This window comes from Lactuca saligna, chromosome 1 (assembly GCF_052625555.1).
Source record: "Lactuca saligna cultivar CGN05327 chromosome 1, ASM5262555v1, whole genome shotgun sequence".
NCBI lineage: Eukaryota > Viridiplantae > Streptophyta > Magnoliopsida > Asterales > Asteraceae > Lactuca > Lactuca saligna.
In genome coordinates, this window is record NC_136417.1 from 137,643,300 (window position 1) to 137,658,083 (window position 14,784).

The window sequence follows — 14,784 nt, forward strand, 5'->3', positions numbered from 1 at the left end:
GTTTGGTAACGATTGTTGGTGATATTGTGTATTGTAATTCATCGAGAGTCGTAGTGTCGATCTTTGTTCACAACGAGTGTATTGAATTATCATTGAAAATTTTCTGTTTACAACCCCTCTTTATTTTGTAAATTTACTTTTTCACCCCTTTAGGTAAAATAATCTCCGGATTAGTCCTTAAACCATTTTTCTTGACATTTTAACACCAAAAATTATTGAAATTAATATTTTTCAGCATATTTTTCATTAAAATAGTTTAAGTCCCTGAATTTGCAGTTTTCTCGGTTGTAACCCCTCTTTTTCGCAATTTTTACATTTTTGACCCAAATTGGAAAATTTTTGCAACTTTGGTCCTTTTTAAATTTGAAAAGCACTTTAAACCTTTGAAAAGTACTTGTGACACTAGTGGTCCATTGTTTTACAGAAAAACACAGTTTTGGCCCTCCAAAACAGAAAATTTCGCATAATGGGCTCTATTGGGCCGAAATTGTCATTTTTAGCCCATTAAGCTTGAAATTTATGCTTTTAATCCTCCAAATAGTATATTTTCATAAAATACATTATGGAAACTGTTTTGACTCATCTCACCCATCAGATTTCGCAATATTTCATTTTAGGTCCTTCAACTTTGTATTTTTAGCATTTTATGTCAAAAAAATGTGTTTTTAGCCCAAAATAAGTGTTGTCAAGCCATTTGGCTATTTTTCTTGGTATACTTTGCATGTAGTAGTATATTTTATGCTAGTATAAGATATATCTCGGTTTTTAGCAATTCATAACTAGATCTAGCATCAAAATCATACAAAACATACATGTAAGCATAGAAATCAACCAAAACATACACATAATGATGGATCTACACCTTTGCTTGTATTCTCCCCCACAAAACTTATAAAAACCGAAAATAAGGGGGTATGAAACTCACCTTTGGATGTTGATTCGGTTTTTGAAGAAAGGATGGAAGAAAGCTTGGTGATTTTTGACCCTAGCACCCCTTGATGAAGTTTTCGAGTTTATGGAGTTTTTTAGGATGCAAGATCACGATTTTTGCATGGATTAGGAAGGGATTTTGATAAAACAAAGAATCTAAGTCATAGATCCAAGCATAACCTTACCTTAGATGAAGAGTTTGTGGAAATATCCTCTTGAAAGCCTCATAGTTTTCGAGATTTTTGAGTGGAGAGGAAGGATGTGTTCTTGAGTATTCTAGAGAGAATTTTGTGAGATATTTGTGTATGTGTGTGTGTGTTTCGGCCGAGAGTGAGTGAGAGAAGAGAGAAATAGACCCTTGAGGTGATATGCAGGTATACATGGAATGGGTTGCATGGAGATCCAAAAGACAATAATGAGGTGTCAATTACAAGTCAACTCTCTTCATTTCTTCTTGGGCTTGGGCCTTGGGCCGAGAATTTGGAGGGAAAAAGGGAAAATTTGGGCTTTAATGCCCACAAGCCCATGTGTATATTAAGTTGGATGAGTTTTAACCTAAAAGGAAATATAATATGATTTTTACACTTTGTTGGGCTAGTTTAGGTTAATCATGGATCAAAGCTTTTAATTTATTTCATTCTAGGCCCAATATGGCCCAAAATATTGAAATAAATAAATGTGGGTCCAATTAGAGCCCATTTAAGGGTTCTAAGCCCATGATAGTCAAATTGGAAGTTTATTGGTCCATTTGGGTCCAATAAGGAAGTCCTAGTCCAAAATGGACTTAAACAAGGACTTCTAGGGTTTCCAATTGCTTGATGTAGTGAATTGGGGTTTAGTTTTCCATTGAGTAAGCATCATACATGCTCTTGAGTTTTTGAATTCAACATTTACTTGAGTATAGTGATTACAAGACACAAAATTTCTAGTTGTGACACCTATCGACCGAATGGTGTGCCACCGGAGATGTTTCCCCCCTGACGAGTGCCGACGAACCCGAAGCATGCCAAAGACCGATCGAATGCCTCATAGCCATGGTCGGAGTCGCGAGCCAACTGCCAAGCAACCGTTGTAACTGTTCTAAATCGCTGCTATTGTTCTTCTTCTTCTATTCATCTTGTCGCCGGTCGCCTTGTCGGTGGAGGGACTCATGGCGTTTCGTGTTATCACCGGTGAGTGATGGTTTAGTTCAAGGTTCGTGTGCGACATGGGTGCGCTGTAGGGGGGAAGTCCGGTCGAGTCGGGTCATGGAGAACCACCATGGAAACCGGCCATGGTGGCTGTCATCGCAATATGTCGCCGGTTTTCTGTGTTGTTGCCATCGCCACCCACCACAGGTGGGTGTTGGGTTTATGTGTCCGAGAAAGGATGTGGGGGCGTGATTCTGCTTCAAGATCCGTGTGGTTTGCATGTCTACTTGACTGAGAAACAAAAGAGATCACCATTGAGAAACAAAAGAGATCACCACCACCACCGTGAGGTGGTGGCTGCCGTCCCAAAAGCTATTGTCGTCGCCACTGTGAGCCACCAGGTGGGTGGCTGGGGTGCATCTCGCAATCTAAAGCATGTATGTGTGTTGTGTATGGTGTTTGTTTAGCCGGAAAATCGAGTATAACCACCATGTGCCGCCGCCGGCCGCCATTAGGTTGTTGTCTATATGTTTTGTAATTAGATTAGAAGTGCGTGTGTTAGTCGGTTGGGTATTGTAATTGTAACAAATCTGAATAGTGAAGAAAATCCATCACCACCACCGATAGGTGGTGGCTGCCGCCATCGGCCGCCGTGTCGGGTGGCGGTGTGCTTGTCTTGTGAGTCGACTCGATTGGGGATGCTTGAAACCCTAATGGGCTCAAAGGAGCTCTAATGGATCCAATAAAACCCTAATGAGCTTATTAAGATTTTAGTGGGCTTAATAGGCCCAATAAAGCCATAATTGACATAAAGGCCAACAAATTGATAAGTGGGCTAATATTTGGATTGGAAAACCCTAATGCCAATGAAAACCTAACTTTAAGAATTAATCGGGTCACACACGAGAATTATTTAATAACTTGAGATATTAAATAATAGTCATTGGCGGGAATTAATCTAAGCAATATTGGACTTAATGAATTAAGTCCTTAATGGATTAAGTGCTTAATGGGTTAAGTAGGAAACTTAACCCTAATCATCATTTTATGTGAAACCCTAATTTCACTTGGATTTATTATTGGACCTTTCATTTGGGCCTTGATGATTAGATTATTAATGGGCCATCCAAGAATAATTATATGGACTAAAATAATTAATGGGCCTAGGGTAAGTCCCATGTAAGGGGTTGGGCCCAATTTGGAAAATTGGGCCATAGATGGACCATAGTTGGGCCTTAATGATTATATGATGTTGGGCCTTAGAATGAGACCATGTATAGGCCTAGGCCCAATTTGGAAAATTGGGCCATGTGTTGGGCTTCGATTCATAGTCGACTTTGGGCCTATGGATTGGGCCTTGGGCTTGAATAAGCCAAGCTAGGGGTAATGTAGTAATTACCCAAAGAATGTACTTATGGTTATGTGTTGGGACCCAATTATTAATTGGGTATTATTTTGGTGTTGACAGTTCGCGAATCTGTCAACCAATAGCTGGGGCTCAGCCTGTGGGACTTCAGCAGTGTGAGGTGAGTTACCTTCTAGTAGCAGTGGGTCTAAGGCCACAATGCCGACCCACTAGTAGGAATTGTATGATTAGATGATTATCTCTGTGATATTCATCTAGGGTTGCTACTACATGTGTTATGTTTATGTGTTTGTTTGATATGATGCTATGTGCTAGTGATAGTAGGGGAGATAGTCCCTAGGTTACCGGTCGACAGGGCCGAAGGGGCAATCATGCCCAACCATGTTAAATAGATTATGTGATACGTGTTATGTGGTAGTGGTAAGGGGTGAAATAGTCCCCAACATCCGGTCGAGAGGACCGAAGGGGAGACCAGCACCCAGATATGCTAGTCAGTATCCGGTCGAGAGGACCGAAGGGGAGACCAGCACCCAGATATGCTAGTCGGTATCCGATCGAGAGGACCGAAGGGGAGACTAGCACCCAGATATGCTAGTCAGTATCCGGTCGTGAGGACCGAAGGGGTAGGTCGGGCACCCAGATATGCCTGATAATATATGTATGTTATGTGATTATATGGTATGTAGTATGATGGGGGAACTCACTAAGCTTCGTGCTTACGGTTTTTAGTTTTGGTTTCAGGTACTTTGTGTTTAAAGGAAAGGAGTCGGCTTGATCGCAGCGCATCACACTATGGTTTTCCGCACATGCGATCTTTGGGTTACACTCTGATATTGTTTCACGATAACATGTTTGATTATTTTTACTTTGGTTTTGACATGACATGATATTACAAATGTTTTATTACACTGTTGGTTTTATAATGATGTGTTTAAAAATGAAATTTTTGGCCTGTATTTTTGGGACGTTACAGTGACTCTTTCATGAAAGACTATGGTTGGATTACAACACTTGTATGAAAGACCGTGGTTAGATCAAAACACTTGTATGAAAGACTGTAGTTGGATGACAATACTTATATGAAAGACTGTGGTTAGATCACAACACTTGTTTGTCTTTGTGACTTACATGGAAGACCACGGTTAGATCATGGCATAAAGGTTATGGTTGGGCTGTAATATGGAAGTGACTGTAAGACTATGGTTGGATCATATTGTTCATGTAGGATTGGGCTCACTGATATGTATAATATGTGGTATTTTGGGAAACTCACTAAGATTTGTGCTCACAGTTTTGTGGTTTAAACATATTCAGGTACTTCCAGTTCCAAAGGGAAGAGCTCGGTTTGACAGCACAATATCCTCTGATGATTTTCCGCATTGATGATTGTTATTTTACTTTGATGATTGCGATACATTTGATTATGACTAGTTTTGGAACAAATATTGTGTAAACTTGATAATTTAAAAATAAAAAAATTTATCGGTATTTTTGGGATGTTACACATAAACTATCTCTTTATTTATATACTTTTTCATCTTTAAGATATGGAAACCTAAACCAAAAAACTCATTTGCCAACAATATACACCACCGACCATCATATCCCACCGTTTCCTATCCATATTCTCGTCATCATGTGTATATCATCGATTCAAACAAAGAACAAATTAGGATTTGAGTTCCATACCCTTATTCCAGGGTCCGTCCAAGTGAATTTAGGGCCCAAGGTGAAAGAAACAATGAGGCTCCTTTAAAAAAAATGAAAAATTATAGTCACATAACTACGATTAAAAGTTCATTTATAGATACAATATACAATACCTTTTGCATTATGATATCTACAAATGAGACATTCTATATGCCTTTATATATCCACAATAAGCCTTTTGATCACACCGCACAAAGCTACTGGTGTAATCTAAACCTATACGTACTCTAATGATATTACATGTAAAAAGAAACCACATTGTAAGATTTGTATTTAATATTAAATCTTAGTACATAAAGGATAGTTCAATGAATATGTTTTGTTTCCAGATTTCTATCAACATAGTAGAGATAGTCCTAAGGGATCTAAAACTGACAATTTTAAAGAAAACACAAGTAATGATTTCCACATTCGTATCAACATGATACAAATACTCATAAAGAAAACAAGTAATCAAATAACATACAGTGAAGACCAAAAGCAATAAAAAAAACATAATAAAACTTCCAAATACATTTATACACAAAAACTTAAATTCTGGAAGTAAAGAACTAGGATCACACCATAGTCACATAACTTTTTTTTTTTTTTGAATAATCATCAAAGAACAAAAACAAAAACTTACAAAGTAATTGTTGGTGTTGAATATTTAAATTTTATTATTGATCCAGAAATAAAGTGAAAATAAAAATTCAAAATCAATTTAATGCTTGCAAGAGTATAGAGATGAAAAATTTCAAAGTTACTTGATAATTGAAAAACTAGAAACAAAGATGAAAGAATGAGATACCATAGGAGCAAGAGCCAAAAGAGGCGGTTACACTAGCCCGATTCGGAAATCAGAATAAAATATCTTGATTACAATATTTAGAAATTTGAATAAGATGTTGGATTAGCAAGACTTTACGCTTACACGTATTAAGTTATGCAGAAACATAACATTTAGAAATCAAACATTGACAAAGAACTTTAAAAAATCAAAACACGAAATCAACGCTAAAAAATCCTTTAATCTGATTATTCAGATATCGGCTAGGGCTAGGGCTGGGTTGAAAATCAAGCTTCAAAAATTGTTTAATTTGATTATCAAAAATAAACTTTATCGTCACATTGATGATTAGAAATAGAACTTTACAGAATTAGATTTAAAAAATTGGACTTTCACGATTATAAAGGCGATTTAATTGCTTATTTTGAGGAAGTACTATATGTTGGATCAGATACAAATTAAACGTTTTGACCTGACCGAGTCAACGTCTAACCAAACACGATCAACACAAAATCAAACAATCATTCGGTTCTAGTCCTTTAGTGGATTGAACATCCCTATCACAAACACCCCTTAGTTCATTAAACATTTTATAATCCATTCAAATAAATTGTCTGCCGATATTAAAACTTATTTATTTCATTAACAGGTGTAACTGTTGTAACATATCCTAACAATAAAAAAATATCCCGTATTGTTCTGGAATTTTGTCAATCCCTTTTATATCGCAGAATTGGTAGTATCAAAGATTTTGACGATTCGCAATTTCAAAAGTTCAAAAGTTGAGACCTATTTCATTAATCGTCTGGGTGTTTTCCTATTTGGAAGCCCAGAGAAACGGGTCAAGTACACACGAAACCAGAAACCGTCCCACTTCGTCGCTTATTATTCTACGAACGGGAAAGGGAAAAGAAAGACAAGCAGAGGGAGGATCTATAAAATTAGTTTTGAGTAAGAGATTGTGAATATGTCTGGATACAGAGCTGAGGATGACTACGATTACCTTTTCAAGGTGGTTTTGATCGGCGACTCAGGTGTTGGAAAATCCAACTTACTTTCACGATTCACTAGGAATGAGTTTAGCCTCGAGTCCAAATCCACCATCGGTGTTGAGTTCGCTACAAGAAGCTTGAATGTTGATAGCAAGGTCATCAAAGCTCAGATTTGGGACACTGCTGGACAAGAAAGGTATAATTTCTCTCATTTTTACTCAGATCTTGCTTTTTCCCTTCACTTTTTGTTTTTGATTTTTGATTTCTGATTTAGGTTTATCTTTGAATTTCGGTTTTGGTCTATTAGGTTCTCTTGATGAAGTTAAACAAACAGTAGTAATAAGACTTGGTAGGATTTAATCGGTGTAGAGTAGATTGAAAGATGTGATGAACATCTTGAATTAAAAATCAGATCGAATATTCATTGTGATTCTGCTTAAAACTTTGATTATCTTTCATCCTTATTGTATAAGTAATAAGTAGTAAATTTAATAATTTTAAGATCACTAAAATTCTTATACACCAGAATATCTTATCTGACTGTAATTTGTTTCCATTTGTAGATTTAACATCTGTTGAACAATGTATTTTATTGTGATTTTTCATGATTCTTTTAAATAAGGGGATACAGATATTTGGATATTTGAATATATAAAAACAATACATATCAAAATCTGTTAAAATGTGCCAAATATGGATGCCAATGTTACATTTTGAGATAATGTACGTAGTGGGGACATGACTTAATCCCATAAGCTATATATGAGTGTTAATTTTCTACTTAATGCAGAAAGAATGGCTTAATAGAGAAGGTCATGGAAATGAGGCTTTCCCATTAGGTCCTAACCTTTTTTTTTAGAAATCCCCTAATTTATTTTCTCCTTCCAATATCAAGGTGTGCTGTCATTTTCTCAAATATACATCTATTTAAAAAAAAAACATTTCTCTAGATGACACTTTATCCAACACTTAAAGGGGGAAAAGCACCAAACTCCATTTCCATGGGTTCAATACTTCAATTGAAAATGGAGCAAAATCACTAGGTCACCCATTCCAATTTTCAAATATAAAAGAACGAATTATTTTGAATTTAGTTTTTTGATTGAATTGTAGGTTTTGGTCTTTGATTCAAATTTGAATGTATGCTTCAGTTACCCTGATCTTGCCAAATCTTGCCAGCATGTTGATATAATTATATATACTGAACAAGGCATTGACTACTCTTGGTAAGTAGTAAGAGTAGAGTTAGTTATTTTTAGTTGGATACTATGGTTGCTGATATTGATAGGCATAGAGCCCCTATGGTGGTATTCACCTTGTAGCCAATAGAAATAACTGGCCACATGATGCAATTTTTAGCATTTTTTGTTAAAGGTCTGTCTTTTTCATATAAAGTGTTTTGCATTCGCATGATTAAAACTCTTATAGATGCAAAAAAGAGGCCTTTGGTTGATGGGTCTTGTGGGATTTGATTGAAAATTATCCAATTTTACAAATGTGTCAGGAAATGGTTTTCGGTGGGTGGTATTCACAAAATCTTTAGACATACGGATTTCAACACTTACTTAAAAAGTTAATGGAATTCAGTTCTAAGCAATTCCTCCTTGTTAAAACCTACTCCAACACTCTTTTATTTTTTTAAAGGGGTAATTGTAATTTTTTACCCAAAAATAGTTTTAAAAAAGTAGGTGTAACGAAAATTCTAAGATAAGTATTCTTCAAACATAGTATTTCCATCCTAATATTGTAATTGTACTAAAGATAGTTTGTTGAAAAATATTCAGCAAAAATAAAATTCAAAATGTAAATATTTCTGCAAGTATTTAAATTTATCTTCAAACATGTATTTATAAAAAAAACCAATAAAGGGATATTTGAATATTAATATTTTTTTTTATTATCTAAAAGTAGTTCTAGTACAATTTCAAAAAAAAATCTTCTAAAAAAGATAGCATTCCATGATTGCGTCATGATATGTACTAAAGAACGGTTTAAAAAAATTTCTTGAAAAGTTTTAATAAAAAAGGCAATTTAGATATTTTGCAATTACTTATAGTTTATTTACAAGTATCTATTTATGATACAAAAAATAATTTACAGAGAAATCAATAGAGGTCGATTTAAATATATATATTTTTTTATTACATGAATGTAGTTTAAAAGAAAAATAGTTCTAACTAAACTCTTGTAAAAAAATGTTTTCAAAGAAATACCATTTTCATCCTAATATTTTTTAAAAGTAGTTTTGAAAACATCAGTGAATAATAAATGAAAGAAGGGTGATTTACATATTTTTGCAAGTATTTATAACTTATTTTCAAATATGTATTTTAAATACTAAGGGGCTCAGTTTTTATTATACAAAAATTCAGTAAATACCAATCTGAATATTCATAATTTATATTTTTTACATAGAAATAGTTTCAAAATAATAGATATAGTAATTTAAAAAAAAAATAGCATTTTGATCATAAATGTTTTTTTTTTAAGTTCTGTCAGCAAAATATTAATAAGAGTGATATATATATATATATATATATATATATATATATATATATATATATATATATATATATATATATATATATATAGGGTTAGGTTCATGTGAAACGGCCTAATTTTGTGAGACCGTGAGATGCATTTTTTTTTTTTTATATATATTTTTTAATTTTTTAATTTTTATTTTTTTTAGTTAATTCAAGTTCCGAAAATAATATTTAAAAAAAGAATTTTTTGATTTTTCCATTTATTTTGCATTTTAAAATCATTTTTAGAATATGTGCAGTGTAATATTCTATTTAGAATATTTCACGTATTTTTCAAAAAAAATAGAATTTTTTTTTATTTATTTTTAGTTAATTCAAGTTCCGAAAATAATATTTAAAAAAAGAATTTTTAGATTTTTCCATTTCTTTTGCATTTTAAAATTATTTTTTAGAATATGTCAGTGTAATATTCTATTTAGAATATTTCACGTATTTTAAAAAAAAACAGGATTTTTTATTTATTTTTTATTTATTTATTATTTTATTTTTTTAGTTAATTCAAGTTCCGAAAATAATATTTAAAAAATGAATTTTTGGATTTTTCCATTTATTTTGCATTTTAAAATTATTTTTAGATTTGGTCTCACGGTCTCACAAAATTAGAATGGTCTCAAATGAACCTGAACCTATATATATATATATATATATATATATATATATATATATATATATATATATATATATATATATATATATATATATATATATATATATATACGTGTGTTTTTATTTATTTTAAAGCTGCCACTACCAAAGCAACAAAAATTTACAGAAAAAAAATAGAAAAGGGGGATTCTGACATTGACATGTTCCTTTGGCCTTTGCTGCCAATTAAATACTTGACAGAAACATAATTTTTAAGCGTTTTATAGATTCTAGTTATTATAAGTAGCGGTAGATTCTTAAACATTCTATTCAGAAAAAGTAAAATAGGTTTTTATGCTCAAGTGGTAGTAATTACTAATTATATTTATGGTTGCTACTTGTTTTTCTTATAGCAACTTCAATGCTGTTATGAATGTGAATGTGAAACTGAGAATATTAGGGTGTTACTAATTAGTCCGTGTGGTACAAGCATATGAGCACTTTTGTTATCTAAAAGTCTGTGTCGAAAGGGTAGGTAGGGCATCCTGAACTGTTGGTGGGATATACAAAAAAGAATTATTAAAAATTAATAATAAAGGAGTGTCTTTCAATCCACGATGTCATTTCGATGCTCAACTTTATATTTGACATGAGTTATTTATAAAACACATTCTGTTTCCCTCTTCAGTTTCTCTTGAACCTTTTTCTGTTCCATGAGCCTTAGGTTTGCAGGCTGCGTTTGTATATATATATATATATATATATACACACACACACACACACACACACACACACACACACACACACCACTTGATTCAATTGTTAAGTTATTGTGAATTTCGGGCAATAGCTCTTTCTCTCTAATATAGTCAGATTTATACAACAAGATATTAGCACATCCCGAAATGTATAACTTAAAATTTAAAGATCTACTTTGAAACTAATATAAAAAGACGGCTGAATATGAATAATATAATAACAATTACCAAGGATTTATATTATATCAACTATAATGTCGTGAAATATAATCTAAAAGCATTTAAATAATACAAATAAGATGGTTATAAATGTAATATTTCAACATATCATTCCATTTGATCAACAAGTTAGATTTATCTATTTCATAATTAAATATGGAAGATCAAAAAGAGAATAATTAAGAAAAAAATTGCCAATCTCATATCTTAAAAAATATTACATTTTATCTAATATCAATATACAATATATTAGTTTTATAACTATAAATATGCAATTTATATTAAAAATAATATGTAAAATAAAGATCATATATGTAATATTATTTATATTTATATTAAGTAATATAAAAAAACAGAATATAAAATAATATGTAAAATATAGGACCTTATATGTAAAATTTGTTAACAAATTTATGTTTAAAAATAATATGTAAAATTATTATCATATATTTAATATTATTTATATTAAATAATCTAAAGAATTAAAATATAAAATTATATGTAAAAGAAGTGACAGTGTATGTAAAAATTGCTAATATATGATTGATTATTTATATTTAAAAATATAAAGGATGAAAATCAAAGTTGTTATACAACACTAGGGACCATAAATGTAAAATCTATCATACCCTAATGTTTTTTCCGAATGATAGGTGTCAGATCAATCAAAGTGGTTTTGACTTTCAAAAATGGTTTTGATCCTACTTTTATGTGAATAACAACACCCAATGGGTGGTGGTGAATATTTCCATCTCTAGACTAGTTAAGAGCTGGTGGTTTATGTAGTTAATTTAGCATTATATATATATATATATATATATATATATATATATATATATATATATATATATATATATATATATATAAAGAAATCAAAGCAGGATGCTATAATAAACAAATAAAGAAAAGACAAAATTAAATAAATGATCCCCCGGTTTACAAAAAGTCACAACTTAAGTCCCTGTTAATTTTTTTTGACTAACATGATTCCTGTGGTTTCTAAAATTTGCATGGTTGGTCCATGAACCACATAAAATTGACTTCTTTGCCCTTTTTTTTTCTATTTGTTTCAACTTATTTTAATTAAAAAATAAAATAAAATAGATCTCCTTTCTTTCTTTTTGGTAGGATGAATCAAACCATCTCCTGTTTCTCTTTCTTCTCTTTATTCCTGAAATTGATGCTCCAACAGTTATCACCTTCTGATTTCTGATTTCTGGGGTGCAAAATCCTCTATGCCCTAGCTTTCCTCCACCCACCTCTCTCCTCTCCAGGATGTGGTCTGAGAAACAAATACATTGGCATTTCTTGCATTTACCATTTAACTTGTCGGAATAATTGGATATATTCTTCCAAGTATAATGTTGTAATAGGAAAAATGAAAGTAGGATACTATAATAAACAAATAGTTAGCTATTACTTGTATTTAACACTTCATTTTATAAGAGTAACTTGTCTAGTTGTCTGAATCTGTATAATGCAGGCATCACACAGTTACAAGTGTGCTATAATAATGAAGATTCTTGAAATGACAACTATGTAATACGAAAGGAAGAAATGAAAGTAGGATGCTGTAATAAACAAACAAATAAAAGTACATTGCTATATCTTGGGTTTACCTCTTGTATACTATTCATATGTCCCAATCCATGTAGAAATAATGCAGGTATCATGAAATTAAAAGTTCAGTTTGATAGGATACATCAGGAAGAAATGAAAGTAGGATGCTATGGTTATAATAAATGCAAAAAAAAGTACATTCTTGTATACTATTTGTAGGAGTGAATCCATATATAATAAATACAAAAAAAGATAAAAGATGAGGAAGGAATGAAAGTAGGATGCTATAATAAAGAAAGAAAGAAGTGACAGAAGTAGAGTGGTATGTGTTGCAGATATCGTGCAATTACAAGTGCGTACTACCGAGGAGCAGTAGGAGCACTGCTGGTGTACGATGTGACAAGATATCCGACGTTTGAGAACGTGGAGCGGTGGTTAAAGGAGTTGCGGGACCACACGGATCCAAATATCGTGGTGATGCTTATCGGGAACAAATCCGATCTTAGGCACCTGGTGGCTGTACAAACTGATGATGCCAAATCATTTGCGGAAAGGGAATCACTCTATTTCATGGAAACATCTGCTTTAGATGCTACCAATGTCGAGACTGCATTTGCAGAAGTGCTTACACAGATATATCGCATCGTTAGCAAGAAAGCCATGGATGCTGCTCAAGATACTACGCTTCCATCCAAAGGTGACAAAATTGATGTCGGGAAAGAGGTTTCGGCTATCAAGTCCGTTGGCTGTTGTTCCTCTTAGTTATTATTATTTTTTTTTGCCAGATTATATCTACTTACTTGATGGGCTGTAGTACAAAAGCTAATGTTTTTTTTTTTTTTTTTTTTTTTTGGATCAAGCAACTGTTGTTTATGCTCTAGTTTTAGATGTTGCAGTTTCATTTGTTTTGCATGGATGATGTGAGTGATGAAACCCTTTTTCGTTTTCTATAAGTGCTTTTAAAAAATGAACTGTCCGAGATGTAAACCACAAAACAAATAATATTAATTTCATAAGATAAACCTAAAACTTATTTATTTAAAATACATGCACTGGAATCACGTCAATGGAATAAGATTGCCTCGGATGACAACCAAATCATTAATAATAGATATTTTTGGACTACACTGCAACAAATACAACATTTGGATAAAAAATGCAGATTCAGTGTTTAACGAGGGACGAAAAATGTTGTTTTATTCTTTATTTAGACTAAGCTACAGAAATGATCCATATGCTCTCTAAAAAAGATGATGTATTTTACAGATGACTGACTCGATGCATTGTTGGTCTCTATTTCGTTGATTTATTGTTCATCAGTTGAGCCTCGGTAGCTTCTGGCTTTACTTAGTTGCTAAGTAAAGCAAGGTGTGGTTTTGTTTTATAACAACCTTTACTTGGCTAACTAGAGCTTCTTTGTAGTCGGTTGTTTTTGCAAAACCAACTGCTGGTGATTCAAAGTCTTCAGTGGCTTGTATGAATTCTTGATACTCAGTAGTTGCCTTTTGATTGGCAATACTCATCCGGTGATGAGCCTCTTGACTTCGTGAAGAAGATTTTCAATCTTCGGGGTTTTATGATTGAATTCTTCTGTTAGTCTGAGGGATTCTTTCTCAACTAATTGATTGCTCAGCTATTTCTTGAACAAGGCTCATGACTTCTCTTTTTGTGAGTGGTTTAGATTGATGGATCTCAGTTGAGATTTGTTGAAAACTTTTTATGGTTTCACTCTGAGTTTTTCTTAATAACTTCTCATAGGATTCAAGCTCCTTTTGACAACTTTGGACTTTTGACTCGAGATCTTTTTATTTTTCAGAAATACTTTTAAAGTTCTTAAGTGCTACTTTAGAAAAGAGATTTAAACGATTATAAATACAAGCTAAATTATTGGCTAAATCGGTAGTTGTAGGTTTAGGACTATTTTCTTTAAAAATGATATACTCAGGATCCATAGTTTGTAAATTATCGTACCAATTTTGTATCTCTTGCTCAAAGCGATCGGACATAACATAAAAACTTCAAAGGTTTATATTTACAAATTTGTTTTAAGACTCACTAAACGGTTAACTTCAAACACTTACCGACTCTTTCGGTTTTAATAGAAGCAATTGTGCTGTCTTTTATCTAAAAACAAGGGTTTTTATGAAGTTTTTAACAAAAATATTACCGTAGAAATACAAGAAATTGATAAAATAATACATTTATTGTTTTTCCTCAAT

The 14,784-nt window shown here is 32.4% G+C and overlaps 1 protein-coding gene across 1 annotated transcript; it reads left to right on the forward strand.

Moving 5' to 3' along the window:
• Positions 1 to 6,628: 6,628 nt before the first annotated feature.
• Positions 6,629 to 13,518, forward strand: LOC145044653 (ras-related protein RABA1c). Its single transcript, XM_078993214.1, has 2 exons — positions 6,629 to 7,093; positions 12,901 to 13,518. Exons 1-2 carry the CDS (start codon positions 6,873 to 6,875, stop codon positions 13,325 to 13,327), a joined length of 648 nt encoding a protein of 215 aa, XP_078849340.1. The 5' UTR covers positions 6,629 to 6,872; the 3' UTR covers positions 13,328 to 13,518.
• Positions 13,519 to 14,784: the final 1,266 nt, after the last annotated feature.

Coding starts and splice junctions, on each gene's coding strand:
- LOC145044653 (XM_078993214.1), top strand. CDS start 6,873: ATGTCTGGATACAGAGCTGAGGATGACTACGATTACCTTTTCAAGGTG. Junction 7,094..12,900: donor GACACTGCTGGACAAGAAAG/GTATAATTTCTC, acceptor TATGTGTTGCAG/ATATCGTGCAATTACAAGTG.